Source organism: Equus przewalskii, chromosome 7, assembly GCF_037783145.1.
Source record: "Equus przewalskii isolate Varuska chromosome 7, EquPr2, whole genome shotgun sequence".
NCBI lineage: Eukaryota > Metazoa > Chordata > Mammalia > Perissodactyla > Equidae > Equus > Equus przewalskii.
In genome coordinates, this window is record NC_091837.1 from 54,886,826 (window position 1) to 54,907,221 (window position 20,396).

General features: G+C 39.6%; 1 protein-coding gene across 4 annotated transcripts in view; it reads right to left on the reverse strand.

Annotated features, from left to right (window-relative positions):
• Positions 1–20,396, reverse strand: part of GAREM1 (GRB2 associated regulator of MAPK1 subtype 1) — a 209,410-nt gene that overhangs the window by 101,425 nt on the left and 87,589 nt on the right. For all 4 annotated transcript variants that reach the window (XM_070627542.1, XM_070627541.1, XM_070627543.1 and 1 more), the window contains one exon: positions 16,017–16,157. In XM_070627542.1, the coding sequence (XP_070483643.1) occupies positions 16,017–16,157 (141 nt within the window). The remainder of the gene's footprint in view (positions 1–16,016; positions 16,158–20,396) is intronic.

Genomic DNA, 20,396 nt, shown 5'->3' on the forward strand with positions numbered 1-20,396 from the left:
ACTCATTCAGAACAACTAAACTGAGTCAAGAATCATTTGAGAAACCCAATCCACTCAAAAGCTGCCAACTGGAGCGATCTTTTCCCTGAATTGGGTCTCATGTAGATACAGCATTGTCATGCTAGATATCCCGCTCACCCTTCAGGCAGTCAAACTGGAAATCATTTCTTTAAAGGCAATAGTTGGAAGCTAGATCCAGTGATTTGGAACTGATTCCAATATTGAATAGATTTACAAAAGACAATGATATATGCCTGGTTCTTCAATCCAATTTACATCTACTTTGTTTGGAAAGTGATCAAACAGATTTTGTTGAGATTCAGTACTGATTTCATAGCCATCCTAGAGCAAGAACTGCCACACTCACTGCTGTGCAGCCACAGATGGATTGCCAGGTACCCTAATTTCTAACAGGGGGTCTGCATGTACTTAGCTGAATCTTTAAAAAAGCTGGACAGTGACCTTCAGAAAACTGTCTCAACATACCTCCCATCATGTTCTGACAAATGACTGAATTAAAGGTATGGTACAAACTAATCAGGATCTTTCAAAATAGATTTTTGGAGGATATGTGTAAATAAGGTCCTCCATGAAAAGATGGGAGGAACATTTTAAATATTAAAACAAATCTATACACAACATTTAACATGTTTTCACATGCCAACAAAGAATCACTTGTCTTAGTGAATAATGGATGTGTTGACACTTCAAGGCTTAACTGTCTTTATTTAGATCAAGTGAAGATCTGTGCAAGGGAAGCAAGAATATGTTCTGGATGCTACTCTGTACTACTTTGTAAAAATTACTTTTTCCATCTGGTTATTTCTCGTATATTAGAAACATTATTGATTTTTATAACCTAGTTTTACGTCTGACCACTAAATTCTGATACTAATTATAGTCTTTGGTTCAGTTGATTTACTCAGATTTTCTAGTGAGACAATTATATATTTGTCTCTTCCTTTCTAATGTTTGAAATCTCATTTCCTTTTTTGTCTTACTACATCAATTACAAAATAACAGCGACAGCAGCAGAGAGCACTTACATAGTACGCAGTATTTACCAGATGGTCTTCTAAGCATATTAATTATAAGCTCATTTCCGCCTCATGACAAGTATATGAGGTAGGCATTATTATTCCCATTTTATCAATAGTGAAATTGAGGCACAGAAAGGTTAGGCAACAGGTATAAAAGATTACATAGTCTCTAAGGGGTTGAGCCAGGTCAATGAACCTCCTCTCTACATTGTCACTTTGGTATAGTATATATTCTATTTGGGAAGAAAAATTCCAGTTGCTAGGCCACTGCAATGGACTGAATATGTCTGTCCCCTCACCCCTCCCCCGCAAAACTCAAATGTTGAAACCCTAAAGCCCAATGTAATACTATTAGGAGGTAGGGCCTTTGGGAGGTGGAAAAAGTAATTTTTACAAAGTAGTACAGAGCAGCATCCAGAACACATTCTTGTTCCCTTGCAAAGCCCTTCACTTGATCTAAATGAATACAGTTAAGCCTTGAGATGTCAACACATCCATTATGCTCTGTGGTCATGAGAGTGGAGCCCTCATGAATGGGATTAGTGCTCTTATAAGTGAGACCCCACGGAGCTCCCTAGCCCCTTCCACCATGTGAGGGCACAGCAAGAAATCAGCCATTTACAAACAGGAAGAGAGCCTTCACCAGAATGCAACTGTGCTGGCACCTTAACCTCGGACTTCCAGCTTCCAGAACTGTGAGAAACAAATTTCTGTTGTTAATAAGCCACCCAGGTGGGGTATTCTGTTATAGTGGCCCAAGTGGAATAAGACAGCCATAGAAGAATAGAGGTGAAAGTAGAAACCCTCATCTTGTTTCTGACTCTACACTGTTGTTGCTGGTTTTTGCCATAAGGAAGGAGGCAAGGAACTTGAGTCTGCCGGGAATCACAGAGCTCACCCAAGGTGGTTCCTGACACCTAAACATCTTGGAGCCCGTGTCATTCAAGGTCTAGTATTACTACTGGGCCAGTGTGGCACTGCCCGGCTGGTCAAGCGTGAAGACAGTGGTTCAGGAATGACTGCACACCAGCAACACTAGTGGACATCATCCCTCTACAAAGCAACATGCTCAATGGCTGCCACAAGGAAACTCACCAGAACCACAATATCACAGAGAAGATAATTTCTTAATGGCGCCTGCAACAGGTAAAATGTGTCATCTGATGTTTCTTCTACCACCTCACAAGAAGGACTACTGATTCGCTATATATACCATGTGTGTGTATGCATGCGTGAGTGTGTGAGCTCAGGAGGAGAGCAGGGCTGAGGTACGGTGAAGTTATAAATGCCAGGAATTCTGTAGCTCAGTTTAAACGTCTTTATTCTATAAGTTTCCAGTTTTCTGCCCTGCTAATCCAGACCTGGGTTTTTTGCACAAATAAAAGGACTGTGCTTTCCCCAGCCCATTTAAACCTTGGAAACACATAGAAGACCTTTCTGCATGGTGCTCCAATGGGAGAGAGGAGGAACACAAAGCCCTCAAATTTGTGAGCTTTTCCTCCTAGATGAGCAGGAGGATGAGAGCTGGATGAGTAGAAGGACATTATGTATGTCTATTGGTTGGCAAGAAGGTTAAAGGTAAAGGAAAGATGGACAAACAGAAAGAACAATTACAGCCTCAGTCACAATGCTTTCTCATACCTGAGATTATATCCTTCTCTTCATGATTCACCAGCCCGTCCCTGAGAGTCTCGGAAGCAGTCTCAAGGAACAATGGAATGTACTCTTTGCTACTTCACCTTACGCAACTTGCTAGTCACAAAGGGCTATCCCCACCTGTTGCCAAAGGTTTATCTCTAAAACACAAATACAATATCATGGGAGTGAGCTCACTGCTGACAGGCTACAGCGCAAACCCAGGAGATCTGTAAGACCTTTGTGATCTGGCCACCGTGGCAGGCTGCAGGCCCAGTGCTCAGGCTTCAGAGTTGGACGGCTCTGGGTTTGAATGTCGACTTCACCACCTATTGACTGTAGGACCTTGGCTGAGGTCCCAAAGCCTTGGTTTCCTCATCTAGAATAGGATAGTTTCTATGATTAAATGAGATCACAGCTCTGTGCCATTCTTGCTATTGTGAGCCGTATGTGCTACCACTTCCTCCTCTTCAGTTGTCCCCCCACCTCTGCGTCACTGCCCAGCGTCTAATAGGCATTCAGTTATTCAAGCAATATCTGAATATATCCACAGACCTGCAGCAGCCCTGCTTCAGTGTATTCTCTCCTTCTAGGCTTTAGATTCTCTATGCAGTTGCCCAAAGTAAAGAAAAAAACCAAAAAGGTGTTGTTAAAATGTTGGGAAGGAAGAATTAGCAACAGAAGAGATACGTGATACATTTTTATTCTAGGGGGAGAGGCTGAACAGGGGAGATCCCAGATCTTGACCCCACACAGAAAAACATGTTAAATTTTTAATTTCAATAGCATTTTAAGAACCACGTTATGTAGATGTATACTGGAATCTGAAGTAGGTAAACCAGGTTTTACAATGTCGTTTTAATTCTTTTAAAATCTGTTTATGCTAGGCATTTTCAGATACATTCTTTTTTTAATATAAAGGGAGAAGGAAAGAGCCAGGATAGTTCTGGAAGATAAACAAAGCTTTGCAACTAAAGGGATTGCTCCTCTGCTGCCCTCTGAATTTTTCTGCCATGACACACATAGTTGCTGTGAGTCTCATGCAGTGTGTGCAGAAAGTAATATCTATTCATAAACTGTTTAACCTTTTTTTTTTTTTTTCCAGTCTGGGCAACTGCTTATTATGTTTTAGAAATCAACTCCGACATGGGTTTTCTAGACAATGTCTGGCAGCCTCTGCCCAAAAAGTGAGAATTTTTGATAATGCAGCCTAAGATAAAACTCAATACCAACAATAAAGGTAACAACAAAAATAATAATAAACATCTGGGTTTCTTCCTCTCGGCACCACTGACATATTGGGGTGGATAACTCTTTGCTGTGGTGGCCGTCCTGCGTTTTGTAGGATGTTCAGCAGCATCCTTGGTTTCTAGCCATCACATTACAGCGGCTCCTTCCTCTTGTGACAACCAAAAATGTCTCTAGACATTGTCAAATTGGGACGTGGGAAGATGGGTGCAAACTCTCAACTTGGTTGAGCAACTTGCTTGCTCAAACTTGGTTGAGAACCACTAGTCTATGCTAAAGAAAGAAAATAATCATTCTTTTTCTTAAATAAGGAAGTAACAGAATTATAAAGTATTGTGACAAATTCTGTAAAAGATGTTTTGATCATAGCAAGTCAACTTACAATACACATATTCTCCTTCACAGAGGGATTTCTTTATCACAGTATTGAAAATATATGACCAGACTATTTCATTCAATTCACCAAACTTTCCTAGACTTTGACACATAGAAAGAGAATTCCTATTGGATTTAAGAAATAAGTAATTGCCAAATACAGGCAAACTTATTAAATCTTTATGGTATTAAATTTTAGAGCTTGAGACTTTTGTACCTTTTTTTTCATTATTTGATCCCTTACTCCAAACACACTTTTCTGTGGCACTCCTATCTCTGACATACCCGGCAGGCCCAAGAACTGAAAGGATAAAAGCATTCTTGCTAATCTAAAAGTCTGGTACCTGAGATAATGAGAAACTTCTAGGAGGACCTGAGTGTCCCAAAAGATCACAGAGGGCTTTTAAAAGAAATCTGAATGTTTACTTTCTCACTCATTTTTTTAGGAAGAACCTGAAAGATTTTATTTTGTTGACAAAATTTATTTTAAGGTTAAAGAGGTTTAGCAAAAAAGAAAATGGCAGAAATAAATTAAAGTCATTAGGAAAAGTGTGCACAAGCAAATGCCTATGCCTGGGAGGGTAAAAAAAAAAAATCTGTTTCTATACAAACTGGAAAAAAAAATCTCAGAATTATGTTTCTCTCCTTTTTCCCCATTCCTTGCATCTGGATATCAACTTTTACCTCATCAGCATTTCTCCCAGCCTAGTTCAGGTCTTCATTACCTTTCATCAGGTCTATTTCAACAGCTTCCTATCTAGCTTCTCTCACCCTCTTCTCATCCTCCATTCCAGACCAGTGGGGGAGGTGATGGGCTGGGGGTGGGGTGGTGGCCTCATGTAATCTTTTTAAAACACAGGTGAGGCAAGGGACCGCCCTCCCCCACCACCACCACCACAAGGCCCAGAGATTCCAGTTCCCATTATTCATCCTAGAATTCAAATCCCTTCATCTTTTGGTCCAGGCTAGGTTTCTAACCTTATTTCCTAAATACTCCTTCCCCCTCTACCCCACAAACCATTTAACTTATCGTGACTACCACCCACAATCCAAATCTTTATGTCAGCTGGTACCATGTTCACTTGAGGACCCTCACCTCCCACTCCCAGACAGAATGGCTCCCTCCTTATTCAGCAGTTCCTCAGCATTTGTTTGCGCCTTTATCAGAGCACTCATGTATTAGCTTCTCCTACTATCCACGAAGGGGTTTAGAGCAGTATCTGCCTGCTCCGAGGGAATAGGAGACCAGACTTGTTCTCCAGGCAGTTCTCAGGCATCCTTGTAAACCTACTAAAAAAGTTTGTCTTTTAACAGTGAATCAAATTTCAGTTAAGTCAAAAATATTTAGCGAGCCCTTAAAGCATCAAGCCTGTGCTGTGAGAGCTAGGACTGGCCTCAATAAGCCTTCAGGAGAGAGAAGAGTAAGAGCAAGACATAAACACTCTTGGGCACAAATTGTTATAGAGATTCCAAAGCGGAAGGATGGGGAAGGATCTTGTCTATATACACGGTATGTCTATAGGAAGGTGATATTTCAGGTAGGATTTCACAACTGGGTGGTGACTCTGATGTGCGAGCCCTAAGAGTACTAGAAACAGCAAGGAGTAGGGCAGGGTGTGTGGGGCCTGAGGAGCAACAAACAGCCCAGTGGAGCTGGCCCCCAGTGGGGTGTCTACTGGACGCCAGGCCTCAGAAAGGCCCTAAGTTAGACAAGAATCCGCACTCACATGGCAGGCGTCTCTGAAAAGTCCTGGCCAGTAGTCAAACAGCAGAGCTGCAGTTGAGAAAAAAGAACCTGATAACAGCATAGAAGACTGAGTGGAGGAGGAAAGGAGACCCTGGTCTTTGGAGCAGGTGAGACCCAGTGAGGGTAGCTGGAGACAGGGGGCAGCTTTGATAAAAATTGTGGAGGCAGCATCAACAAGACTTGGTACACAATTACTTTAGGGGCAAAGAGGAAAGGAGACAAGGTAGACAGAGCACTAAAAACTTCCACCCAAGGTGACTGGATTCATTACTGGAAGGAAGAAAGCCGAGATGATGAAATGGTGTGAATGGTGTCAGTGAAAACACAACTGCCACTGAATATGAAACTCATGGAATGCAAAGACACGAGCAGAGAAATGGAATATTTCAAGTGTCTATCTGCCCACTGCATTTCATTTACCTACAGTGATTTTTAACGTCTAGAAAATAAAAGCTCTGTGTTTATTTTGCTTGTCTCACCCTCTCTCATTAGGGACAAACCTCATAATGTTCTGTAAACCAGTTCTAACAAGCTGGAGGCTCTGGGAATGTATACCTTACTAAAAATGCACATGGAAGTTTCTGAATTCTCTCTCCTCCTGCTCTAAATGTCAGAGAAGTTCACACGATACACATGGTTCCTTGTTTTCCTGTGTACAGAGACACCTGACAACTACCCAGATGAGTAAGCGGTTTAACAGACGGCCAGCACTGGAGAGTGAGTCATAAAGGTAAGGGATTCCAATTCTAAGACATGGAATGGACTGGCTTCAGGGAGTTTCACCAGCATTGCAATCAGTTTTGGAACACATTAAGTCTGTTTTCCGGAAAGAAAAAAAATAATTCCTAGAGGCTGAAAGGGAGCCTTTTAATACGTCACACTACTTCTTAGAGGTACAAATCCAACACGGAAATCAAATTATGAAGTGACACAAGCCCATCCCCACCCAGGCTATAAACATCCCATTAACAGTGTGGTTACAGGCAGCTTGTTCAAACTTTCCAGCTGATGTTCATCATATTATCTCATAGGTTACATTATACTCAAACTGGTCCCTTTCAAGTTGCAACTTTCCATTCAGTACCACAGACAAGGAGAAAAGAAACAGAAAAAAGCACCTTAGGAGTTTTGAACCTCAAATGCCACCTCTGTTTTGTGCCAGAGTTTTTGCTTTACTTTTTTGATCCTAGATTTTCTGTTTGTAGATTCAGTATATGATTTGCAAGCATTCTGAGGGTAAACAGGCTGAAATGTGAAAACAGCAACAGAGGGAGTCTCAAATTTTTATTAAAGTTATTTTACTAGTGTTTATAGATCAAGAAAAGCCACACAGTGTGACACCAAATAACTTATTTTAACAAGAAACTAATAAAAAAATTTCCTCTCTTCCCAACTCTTATATACACACACACACACACACCTCTTTCTCCCTTTTTACTTAAGTCGCTACCACCAACTGGGTCAGCCCCTGGAAATCAGCCAAAGCTGAGAGCAATCAAGTCTCTAGAGGAAGCCACTAACTGGGATGGTTCCACCATGCTGTGAATTGTGAAAAGAGAATCATTTCTTCCTGAGTTCACCTTTCATTGGGCTGTTTCCATACACACTTGACACCAGAACAAAACAACCCAGTGAAAGGTGAACTTTCACCCCTACAGAAATTACTTCAGACTATAAACAGGACTCAAGGATGGAGGCAGAGTGGTTTTGGTAAGAATACCACTTAAGAGTTCTACAATACAATTAACTTTGCCGCTGGCTGCTATGTCAGAGTCAATTTTTTCCTTTTTATGACAAAAATTTAAAAACATATAGAAATTAGGGTAATGAAAACTCGTCCATCCTCCATCTAGATTTAACAGCTTGTTGTGTATTCATCAATTTTTATCTGATCATTTTTACAGAAGTATTTAAAAAATTAGAATCACATTTCTCCCTTAAATAATTCAGTATGTGTCTCTAAAAAAAAGGGATATTTTCCTTCATAACTGTAATACTAGTATCATACCTAACAAAATCAAAATAATTCCCTAACGTCACCTCATCAACATCACTGAAACGCAAATTTCATTGGGTAATTTTTCTCCCTTTCCTTTCCTTTAGTAATTGTAATTTCCTCACTTTTATTCATTGAGATTGCCCTTTTGAAGATCACCAGTTTCCTTAGTCACACTTAAAAGGCCCTTTCCCCAGGCCCCCCTGCACCCACATGCTACCCTCATCATCGCCCCAGAAGGCTCTCCTGGAAGCTCTCCTGTCTTTGCTTCTTCCTGGGAAATTATTCAGGGTTGGGAATGTCACCTATATGCGGATGCCTTGTGAATCTGGAAAAGGTCAAGAGAAATATATATTTTACTTTCCTCTAAACTCAGAATATAAGTGCGTGTGTGAAAGGAGAGAAAAGTGCAAGATTTACTCAACTTACTGGCTAATGCTAATGGATCTCTCTTCTCTAAGGTGGTTAGAAGGCCTTCCATGTGGAAAACGCCTTCTAGCACTTTCCAGGGGATAGTGATGAGAGAAGCAGACTCTGGAACCACATATCCTTGGTTCAAATCACACTTATTAGCTGAGTAACATTACAAGATACTTAACATCTCTAAATCTCAGTTTGTACTTGTGAAAAATGCAGAAAATAATAGAACTCACCTTGTGAGTTTGTTGTGAAAATTACATGAAGAAATGAAAGTAAAATGTTGAGTAAACAAAGTGTCTAGAAAATAGTAAGCACTAAATAAATTTTAGTTATTGTTAACTGTGACCTAATATTAGATATCTAATATTTATTACTGGCAGAACTGGCTGGGATAAAGTTCCTTGGCATGCTATAATTGTTTCTAGGACTTTGTAAAAGAAAGTTTGGTTACTTTCCATTTTATCACATAAGCTTCATCCCATGTAATACAGACAGTCCACAAAGCGTCGTTCAACACTAGTAGTTACTTCTGTAAATGGATGATTCATGCTGATTAAAGTTGCAACCCAGGAGAATAAAATTAGCTTGTTTCCACATTTCCTTTCGTTCAGTAATTACAATTCAAGGTTATGTTAGATGCCACGCTACTATAATTTGGCCCAAGAGACAGACACTGCACATCCCACATTTTCAAAAACAGGCACTGCTGATATAAATCTAGGTGCTTGCTGAATAAAGGTCTTGAAGACTTCACAAGCAATTCTTACCAACCTTGTGCTTACGTGTCACTCATTTCTGTGCATATTGTAGCCAGGAGGGAAGTACTGAGATCATGTTAGCTTGTCATAGATTCACCGGATTTGCAGGAGGATGCGAATTTAAAAATAGAAGCCAAATGTGGCTGGAGTTTATCTCAGATGCTTATGTTCAAGCAGCAATCTGTTCACCCATGATGACAGCAAGCATTCCATCGGATGTATTTCAATTTTCATAAACTCAGTTAGAATCCTACTACCTCTCAAATTGGTGGACCACAGATATAGAGACACCTCACATTTTGATTCATTTGGTTTCTCAAAGCTCGGTGTGGGAGAGAGATTTTTTTGGCTGGTTTTCATGAGAGGTGACAACGAGGAGGTAACATTTATTTTGTACTCATCGTGTGCCAGGCACAGTGGTGAGCCATTTACACAAGTTAGATCTCAGAGAATCTCCACATTTTTCTAAGGTTAATCTCTATTTTATAGCTTGGAAACTTGGAGCTTAGAAGGGCAAATAAAATTCCAGAGGCAATGGCATATCCAGATTTTTGTGGAGCCTGAACTTTATATTAGTTTTCAAGGAAAGAATGTCAAATTGTGAATGCTAAATTAGGTTCAAGGCCCTAGAAGGAGTAAGAATAAATAAGGGGCCCTGAGACACGAGCTTCAGTGGTAACCAACTTGTGTCTGCTTGACTGACCACTCAGAGCTACAGAGACAAAGGAATTTGATGAATAGAAACCTGAACTGTAAAGTGAAAATCTTTCATTTTTAGAAACTCTGGGCTATAATTAAGTTGCACTAGGGTTTTTCCCCCCTAGGAAAAAAAAAATCTGTTGCCATTCTTCCTCTTTTTGCTTGAGGAAGATTCACCCTGAGCTAACATCTATGCCAATCTTCCTCTATTTTGCATGCTGGTCGCTGCCACAGCATGGTGGCATAGGTCTGCGCTCAGGGAATTGAACCCAGGCCGCCAAAGCAGAGTGTGCTTAACTTAACCACTAGGCAATGGGGCCAGCCCCCTCTAGATTTTTTTAAATTTTATTTTTTAAATTTACTTATTTTCCTTAAGATTGGCCCTGAGCTAACATCTATTGCCAGTCTTTTTTCTTTTCTTCTCCTCCTTCTTCTCCCCAAAGCCCCCCAGTACATAGTTGTATATTCTAGTTGTAGGTCCTTCTAGTTCTGCTATGTAGGATGCCACCTCAGTGTGGTCTGATGAGCAGTGCTAGGACTGTGCCCAGGATCGGAACCAGGGAAACCCTGGCCCACCGACACGGAGCATGCAAACCTAACCACTCGGCCATGGGGCCGGCCTCTTTAATTATTAAAAATAGATTTTGTTGCTGTTGTTTAATATGTCAGGATAAATGGGGAGGAGGGGTGCAGGGTGAGTCATCAGTCTCTGATGAAGTGCCAGGCAGTAATTTAGATGGTCTAAGTGCACAGAAGGCAGAAAAATTCTGACTTCTTTATTGTACATACCTTAGGAATTCTTTGCCCTTTTGTGAGCAATGAGTAGTTAGAAAGTTTAGATAAAATTTATCTTTGATGCCTTTTGAATAAAACTTGTATAATTGCTTTTCTAAACACTATGCCAATTTTTCTTGAGTGGTTTCTCCGCTGTTAGCAAAATACACGATGCTGACTGAACACATTCTTTCTCTTGGAATCAATTGTTTGTTATACCAAGAAAACCCCTTCTATCCAAAATGAAAAACTTATTTTGCCAGAATGAGGGAAGCCTTTATTTTTTTCTGAAGTCTAATAATTTCAGAATTCATAATAAGGTGCTTCTTATTACCACCATATCAGAGTGCACTTCTAGTAAGAACTTCAAATCATATTTATCTTTGCTCAAAGTTTTATGAAATTATTTCTTCTCATACAAGGAATTTCATGAAAATCTCTGATAAAGAATATGGGAAAGGCACTCCGAATTGTGATTTCCTAAAAATGCTGAGTTTTACTAGTTCCCAGAATATATGTGAATAAAGCTACATGGGGTTAACCAGGCTGTGCACTGCACAACCCCAAGGGACACCATTTACAGAGACTACAGAGTGAGAAGCATTGCCCAGAACAGGACAGTGCAGTAGACCTGACTGAAACGAACGGTTGCTACTTATGCCTGAAAATAAGGACAGGCTTGAAAAAATGAAGGGGGCACGTCATAGAGGAACATCACCCAGCTTGAGCCCAAAGGGCTAAATCTGGGACAATTTGACAATCAAAATAAATACGGACAGGAGTATATTACAACCCAGTGAATGAAGTAAAAATCCATATTTCATACTGATAATAGGTAAGTAAATAACTAAATGAGAAACAAAAGCTCTTCTTTACAGCAGAATGACAACTAACAAATGTAAGAAGGGCTGATGGAGTTAAGTTAGACATGCACCATTTTTCTTCTTTCACAGGAAAAACTGAATCAGACAGAAATCATCAATAGCTGCTCAATAAGGGAGGGAAAGAGTTAGGGAAGGAAGAAGATACTTACAGAATCTCAAAGCATCTCCTTGCAGATTTCCCAGTAATCACAAAGTAAATGGTAATTATACAGCAGAGAAATCAGACAACACCCTAACCAAGTGATCAAAATTAACGCCACCAATAAGGGGGAAGGGAACATCTCATGCCTCCAGATTGATTCCCTGAGAAGGACACATCAGTACATAGCAATCCAGCCAAAAATGTACAATCTGATCTATCACAGGGAGACCGGGAAACCAGGATTGAGGGCTATTCTAGAAACAACTCGCTTATAGTCCTCATAAATGTCATGAAACACAAGGAAGGCTGAGGAACTGTTTCAAATTCAAGGAGACTAAAGAGACATGACAGTGAAAGACATGACAATAAGAGGTCCTAGACTGGATGCTGTCCTGGAGGGAAAAAATGCAACAAAGTGCATCATTGGGACAACTGACACAACTGGAACATGGACGGTAGATTAGATAAAAGAATCAAACGGCCTGAATTTGCTAATAGTACTGCGGTTACATGAGAGGATATCCTTGTTCTTAGGAAACATATAATGAGGTATTAGGGGGTATATGTTGTCTACTCTCAAACGATTCAGAACAAATAAATAATAAAATTGTGTATATCTGTGTGTGTGTAGAGGGAAGGAGAGAAACAATGATAAAACAAATATGGCAGATGATGTTAGAAATGCGTAAAATGGGGTAAATGGCAGAAAGGAATAGATTATACTATTGCAGTCTCAAATAAAATGTCAGAAACAAAAACAAAAAACAGCAGCCAAAACAATTTTGAGGAGTAGCAGAGTTCAGACTGCTTTAACGAGCAGAAAAGTAATTCAACGTGTAATCAACCATGCAAAATAAGAGGTAAACCTTTAGGAATCACTCATGTCATCATTATCACATTTACCACCATTCCCATTTACGGAGCACTTACTAAGTGGTAAGCACTCTGAAGGATGTTTCACTTGCACTACCTCTTAATCTTTACAACCACCCTAAGAGAAGGCACTGTAGTCATCCCCATTTGATAGAGGACGAAACTAAGGTCTGGGGAGGTTCAGTACTTGCCCAAAGTAATACAGATGAGAAACAGCAGAACCAGGTATCCAATGAGGTTGATTACAAAGCTGCTTTTATTACTAGGTTAAATTTAATTAATTATTAATTATTTATTAATTTTCCTCAAAGAACAAGAGCTGAATCTCAACCTACATTAAATTCTGACAAGTCAGTAAAATATGCATGAATAAGGACTACGTCTACTAATTAAAATTAGAGCACTAATAAACCAGAGAGACATAAATGATATTTTTGGTCTCTGCAATTTACTTTAAGCTCTCTTTCTTCCAAGGGCTGACCATGGTAATAAATAAATTCTTTGAAATAAAATATACCCCAGTATGTCCTTTGAAACGATCTTATCAAATATCTCATAAACCGTTTGGTCCTAGCTATGGACTAAATGTTTGTGTCCTTCTAAAATCAGATGTTGAAGCCGAAATCCCCGAGGTGGATGGTATTTGAAGGGGGGCCCTTTGGGAGGTGATCAGGTCGTGAGGGTGGGGTCCTCATGAATGGGATTTGTGTGCTTATAAGAAGAGACACAAGAGAGATGATTGCTCTCTCCACCATGTGAGGACTTAGTGAAAAAAACGACCACCTGCAAACCATGAAGTGAGCCCTCACCAGGTACCAGATCAGCTGATGCCTTCATCCTGGACTTCCCAGCCTCCAGAAATGTGGGAAATAAATTTCTGTTGTTTATAATCCAAAAAGTCTATGGTATTTTGTTAGAGCAGCCTGAACTGACTCAGGCAGTTATATTTCAAGTTTTTCTTCCTTTAATATATTTTCTCTCCTTTCAAGTAAAGTGGTGTGATCTTAGCGCTCACATTTCCTTTTAGTCCTGCCACCTCAATTTTACTTTTAAAAAAAAGTATCATCTGCAATGTGCTGCCTGGTTTCCCAATTAAGTGTACTATCATCTTCCTTGCAGACAAAGAGTAAGCTGCTAAATATGCCGTATCTTTCTTCCTAGTGGAAGGTAAATGGCTATTAATAAAAATAAATATGCTCAAAAATGATAAAACATTTGCAAATACTTGCTGATGTTTGGGGAAATCTTATCATCTGACACTGTGAACACCCACTCCAGAACAAAGGATTTCCAACCTTGGCTGCATAATTTAACCACAAGAAGAGCTTTCAAAACCCTAATGCCCAGCCCACACTCAAGACCAATTAAACCAGAAACTCTGGAGATGGGGCCTGGGCATCAGACATTTTTAAAGCTTCCCAAGTGATTCTAATCTGTAGCCAACTTTGAGATTCCTAGATCAAGCATCTACCACTATATGGAATTTTACGTTTCGTGTACAGATCCAGAGGACTCACAAAAGTGTTTAGAATTGTTAAAGAGTGTATAATCCAACTGGAAGTGAAGATATGTGTGTTCACAGGAAAAGGTAACTGAACAAAGACTGAGGACGTGAGCTAAATGAATGTGATACACAATAAGTACACGGGAGACCACATTGGGACAGTAATGGATGCCTGCACCCTTCTGATGCAGTGACAGGCTCTGATAAAAGCATGGCTGAGGAAGGCAGCTCCAGCCAGGGAAGGGTGTGAAAGGAAAAGTATTCAATATGTCCAGGAAACAGTGAGGTGACCATCCTAGATAGAGGGGAAGGTTCACTCTTCAGAGTAGAAAAGTCAAGTCTGGAGAAGTAGACTAGAACCATCCCTGGAGGGCTTTGAGCAACAAGTCAAAGAGTCTGGTGGCAGTATGGCGTCTCTTAAGAGATTTGAGGAGACGATCAAATGAAAGCATTCCTTTGGAAGACTGATTTGACAGAGCTATTTACAACAGCTTTGGGGGGAAGACTAAAACTCAATCTACTAACAGATGAACACAGAAGATTTGGTAAAATTGTAAACGTGATGAAGCACAATCTTATACCTTCCTTGTCAATTTTCCACAAAAAACAGGAACCAGAACTTTGGGCCTGCTAAAAATAGTGTGGCTCTCACCTGTTCTGGGAGAGACTGGACAGGCTGGGGGGCCTGTGTCATTCTCTGCCCCTTTAGCCTGGCTCCCAATCTCACAGTGATGATACATTTTGTAGCTACACCTTCCTCCTTTTTCTATGAAGACCCTCCTACAGCTAGGAAATACATTCCAAAGACAAAGTTTCAAGCTGGAGAAATGCTTTCTTTCTTTTAATTTTTTTGGAATAAGAAGGATTTTTGAGAAGCTGAATGATCCTTAGGTCATATTAGCAATTGAAGACTCCTAGGAATAAAAAGGGGACCAAACCATTCATTCATCCAATAAATATTTACTGAACACATACCATTTGCTGCTGTTCTGCACAGTGGGAATACAGCAAGCTCCCTTTTCCAAATAGACAACTCTCTGGGCAGTGTAGAGGTTTCACTCAAGACCATAATAGCATTCTAGGGTTACACAATTTACAGCTAATTGATTAAAGCTACAGACTTCTGAAAAATTAACAGTAGTAGAGAAAAAGTCAAGATCCTTCCTATAATGAACTATAAGCACCAGAAGAAAGTAAAGAAAGTATAATTTTTTGTAAAGAACTGTGTTTACAAGCCACCACTACTGAAAATTTTTCAAGCCACTAGATAAATCCTAAACTCCTAGAACAGAACTGGCACACAGGATACATTCTAAGAAATAATGCATCATTATGTTGTTGTGTGAACATCACAGAGTGTACTTACACAAACCTAGACGGTATAGCCTACTACACACCTAGACTATATGGTACAAATCTTATGGGACCACCATTGTATATGCAGTCAGTTGTTGACCGAAATGTCGCTATGTGGCTCACGATTGTACTTTTGAAACCAGACCACAATGCTCATTTGTGAAATGGCATCTTGTGAAATCATGACATCAAAGTCATTCACAAAAGCAACATTCAAGCTGTGCCCAGGGTTATTCACAGACATTGGAGCTCAGAGGTTGGCTACACATATTGACTGTCATCCCAAGACTACAGAGACATTCTTTGTATTTGCAAAATTTTCATTTTATAAATATCTAATAAGAATCTGCGTCCAACTACATGCATTAATCAGAAATAACTATGACAAAACGAATCTGAGCTTTCACTGATAGATAAAATTACCACACAAAAGTGTCTGATTCGTCTTTTTCTAAGTCATTATATTCTCTAGCTTATACACAATTCCTATTTTCTCACTGTGGAGGAAAAAATATCTTCAAGTCCCCTTCCACTGCCTTTTCTTGCCCCTTGAGAGGAGTCTTACCTGCATAATGTACCGGAATCTCTATCTTTGGCCCAATGACGTAGTGCCCCTCCTCCAAGCTATGGGCAGTGATGGTGGTCCACTGACGGCAAGAATGGATCAGAAGGTAGTCATTCTCCCGCAGCCCTTCTATGCATTCTCCTAGAAAACACAATTTTACACAAAAAACTTAGAATACCACCTGCTCACTCTATACTCTGTAATCAAATTTCATTAGTGAAGACTTCACTAATGCAGAAGTGATAGTTCACCCCAAGATGAGATAAAATCTACTTTTGAATTAACAATAAAAAAGGCATTCCAAACCAAGTTGACAATTGTACACAGGATTCTATAAAAATGTCTCCTACTTATTTGCAAATAGATTTTCAAATAGGTCATTTTAGCTAAATGATATTTCAATGAGAATATTTATGAAGGGCCAAGAATACATCAGGCACTACTTACACGCTTCCCATATATTATTTCATGCAATAGAGTAACATTACGAGGTAGGTAATGTTCCTTCTTCACAGGAGAGAAATATGAAGGTTCAGAATGTTAAGTAACACATCTAAGCTCACAGATTAACGAGTAGAAAAGTGGGGATTCAGGCCTAGGCCAGACTGATTCCAAAGCTGACACTCTTAACCACGACAATGTAATTACCAAAAATAATAATAAACTTCTCCCGCTGTTGAAACAGTACTTGAAATTAAATGCTTCTATCTCCTTTTAAATTTTATATGTTCTGCCAGTTCTCTCTGGCCTCCTATCAAATTTCACAATCAATTAAAAATAGTGAAGCTTTATAACATACAAATGAAATTATTTCTTATTTTGTTATTTACTTTATTATTAGTAAATAAATTAGTAAATTAGTAAACATTAGTAAATAACATTACGTTAGTTAATGTTATTACTCACGTTAACGTTATTTCTCTGAAGTAGCTTTTCAGCATCTAAACTGATGACAAACTATTTCAAAAGAGAAATCCATTCCCTGAAACTTAAAAGATGTCTTTTTAGATGTTGAAATGTTCTATCCCATTAATCCTAGTTTAGTAATTTTAAATGCTCAAAGGAAATACCTGAAAAGGCTAATTCCTTTAGAAAACAATTAGCCTTCCTTATTTTTGACATTTATTATATCGCAATAATTAAAAGAGTTATTGGTGATTTAACTGTTTTGAAATGTCATTTATAAATCCCTTAAAAATTCTTAAAAGTGCCCATACTTTTTAAATAAATAAAGTAGAGGAGGCCATAATGATCAACTTAATTGTATAACCATAAATCATTTAATTTGTTTCCAAAGCAATATGGCAACGGTCTTTAAAACAGTCTTTATGCAAGAATACTTTATCTTTGTTGAAGGAAATACAAAGAGTTAAGAGACTTATTTTGTGGGGAGGGAGTGGGATGGGAGAAAAAGAAACAGGCCTGGAAGTGGAGGCACCCTAGTAGGAGGGAGGGTCCAATTCCCCAGGAGGAATTTTTCAAACCAGACTCCCCTGCCCCTCAGGCTTTCGGAGGCCCAGGTTCATAAAGACACCCTCCCTAGGAGGCCACTGGTATCCACCAGCCCTTTGCATCCCTCAAGCATATTAGTGCAGGAAGCAAAGATCTAGAACCGCCGCCCCAAAGGAGAACTCACAGGACCTTTGGCCCCCTTGGAGCTCCCACCCAGGAGGCAGGAGGGTGGGAAGGGCACATACACAGCGGGGAGGATTACAAGCACCTCAAGTCCAGCAGACCTGGTCTAGTCAAAGCTCTGCACCCGCCCACTGTGTATGGTCCTGGGCAGGAACCTTCTCTTCACTTGTGAGATGGGGCACCAACAGTCCCTGCTTCACAGAGTGGTTGTGAAGATACACGGTGACAGCGATGGAAACTGTGTAGCACCAAGTCTGTCATGTTATGTTGGGAGTGATCGGCTATTAACTCTATTTATAGTATGCTTTTTCTCCCTAAAGTTTAACCTTTAAATAAACATTATAATTTAGGTCACATTATCCGTTTACAGGTGAGGAAATCACCTTCAGAGCAGTCACGAAACTTGCCCAAAGCTATACAGCTAGTAAGTGGCAGAAACTGACTTCAGAGATTCTCTCGGTCTCTCTTCTGCTCTTCCAACACCACACTGCCCATCGCCTTGAAAACCAACAATCCAAGAAACAGGGAGAAGCTGACCTCTGGCTTCAAGTCTCACTCATTTACTCAACCAATATGACGAGCACTGTTCCCAGAACTTGGGATACATCACTGAACAAAAAAAGATCCCTGCCCTAGGGTGCTTACTACAACAGGAAGGAGACAGAGGGTACTGTTAACAAGAATGAATAATTAAGTCATGAATTCACTAGAAAGTGAAGGGCCGGCCCTGTGGCCTAGTGGTTAAGTTTGGCACACTCCACTTCAGCCACCCGGGTTCATGGGTTCGATCCCAGGCACAGACCCATGCCACTGGTCAGCCATGCTGTGGCGGTGACCCACATATAAAGCAGAACAAGACTGGCACAGATGTTAGCTCATGGCTAATCTTCCTCAGCAAATAAATAAATAAAAGCTTCATTGAGATATAATTGATATACAAAGACATGCACATATTTAATGTGCACAATCAGAAGACCAACAAACACTTATTGAGTATCTTTTCTGCACAAAGCAATGGGGGAGTGGGCAAAACTATAAAGACAACTTGATCCCTGCATTCAAGATGTGGACATTCTCCTGGATGAGATGAGTTCGTATGTAATTTTATGTCAGGTAGGACATGATGAGTACTATGCAAGAGGCAGAAGAAACCCAGAGTAGAGATCGAGACTTAGCAGAGCACATTAAGAAAATGTGAACAGGAATATATAGCATTTGGGCTGGTGCTGCTTTGATGGAAGAATTGAGCTTAGCTAAGATGGAGGCAATGGGGAGCCACTGAAGAGTTCTGGGGAAGAGAATGCCCAAAATTCTGCTTTAGGAAAATTAATCTGGCGGTACTATAAAAGATGGATGGGATAAAGGAGAAACTACAGCCACGGGGCGTTTGCAGGAAACTCAGAGGGAAAAAACTGTGCCATTCAGGGAAAAAAGAAAAATGTCATTTTCTGCAACTAAATTGTTATAACATAAAAACTGTTTTAATTTTATTCCACAGTGGGCTCTAAAAAGGCAGCCAAGAAACAATTGCAGTCAAGTTAATCAAAATAAAAATTTAATGTTAAATCCTACTGCTAGCTAATGGAGTAAATTCTCTATCAAGAGGATTCAGATAATTTTCAAAGCCATAAAGTAGTAAGAAACCAATGCCTATTTTTGAGCTTATGTCTTTTTTATTTTTTTAAACAAGTGAAACATGTGCCTGCTTTAGGCAAAATAAGTTTCACAAAAATTGTCTAGAAATAAAACTTAATATAATCACTTAAAATATCCTAGGGTAGGCCACTAAATAGAGACACTACATTAAATGACTTCGTAAAGTAAACAATTTTTTTGTGATATAATTATCCTGTTGTTTAACTACCATGTATAACATACTAAAACTTACATATTTAGCTCAATGATGTAGTAACAAGAAGTCTAAAATAACTGTGTGTTAAATTCCAAAATATGGTAATGCCATCCAGAAATTTCCTCACATCTGGCATGCTTCTGGGATATACTTTACTTGCCTGGTTTCGCCTTGACCCCTCCTCAACATTAAGTCTTACATACCTGTTGAAATTGTTTTTAATGCTAGGAGAACTAGACACCCTCAATCCTTCAAAGTAAGTCTGCTTAAAAAAAGTATCAGTCTGAAACCTTAAAATGAATATTTATAACCTGTACATATACAAATTCTGCTCCTTTGGCTGGTGGGCCAATCTAATTTTCTGATTCACCTTTCTGATCTCTCCTTGTTACTGTCTCAAGTTGTTCCCCTTTTACATTGGCTGTAACTGTAGGAGTTAACCAAGGTTCCCCCTTTAGCCTGTTCATCTTTTCTCTCTCCTTTACAATCTTATATACCTCTCAAGGATTCAGTTAGTTATGGACAGCTCTCAAATCCATGCTACCAGTTACTAACTTCTATTCTGAGTTCATAGTCCAGACTTTATCTTCTGCACATTTCTACCTGCATGACCCCTCGACATTTAACCATGCATCATACATTCATTTGACAAACACTTACTGAGAACCACCTATGTTCTAGACCTGGTAATATAGTAGTGAACCAAGTACCTGCTCTCATGGATCTGTCCTCTTGGTTGGGTATTCAATCTCCTGTTCTTTACTCTTTCAATTTATTTAAATATGGCTTCAATTTATTTAAATATTGCTACAGATAAAGTTTTTAAGAATATAGCACTTCTCATCTTATTCTTCTGCTCACAGCTGTCTTCAGTGGTTCTCACTCATATGGAA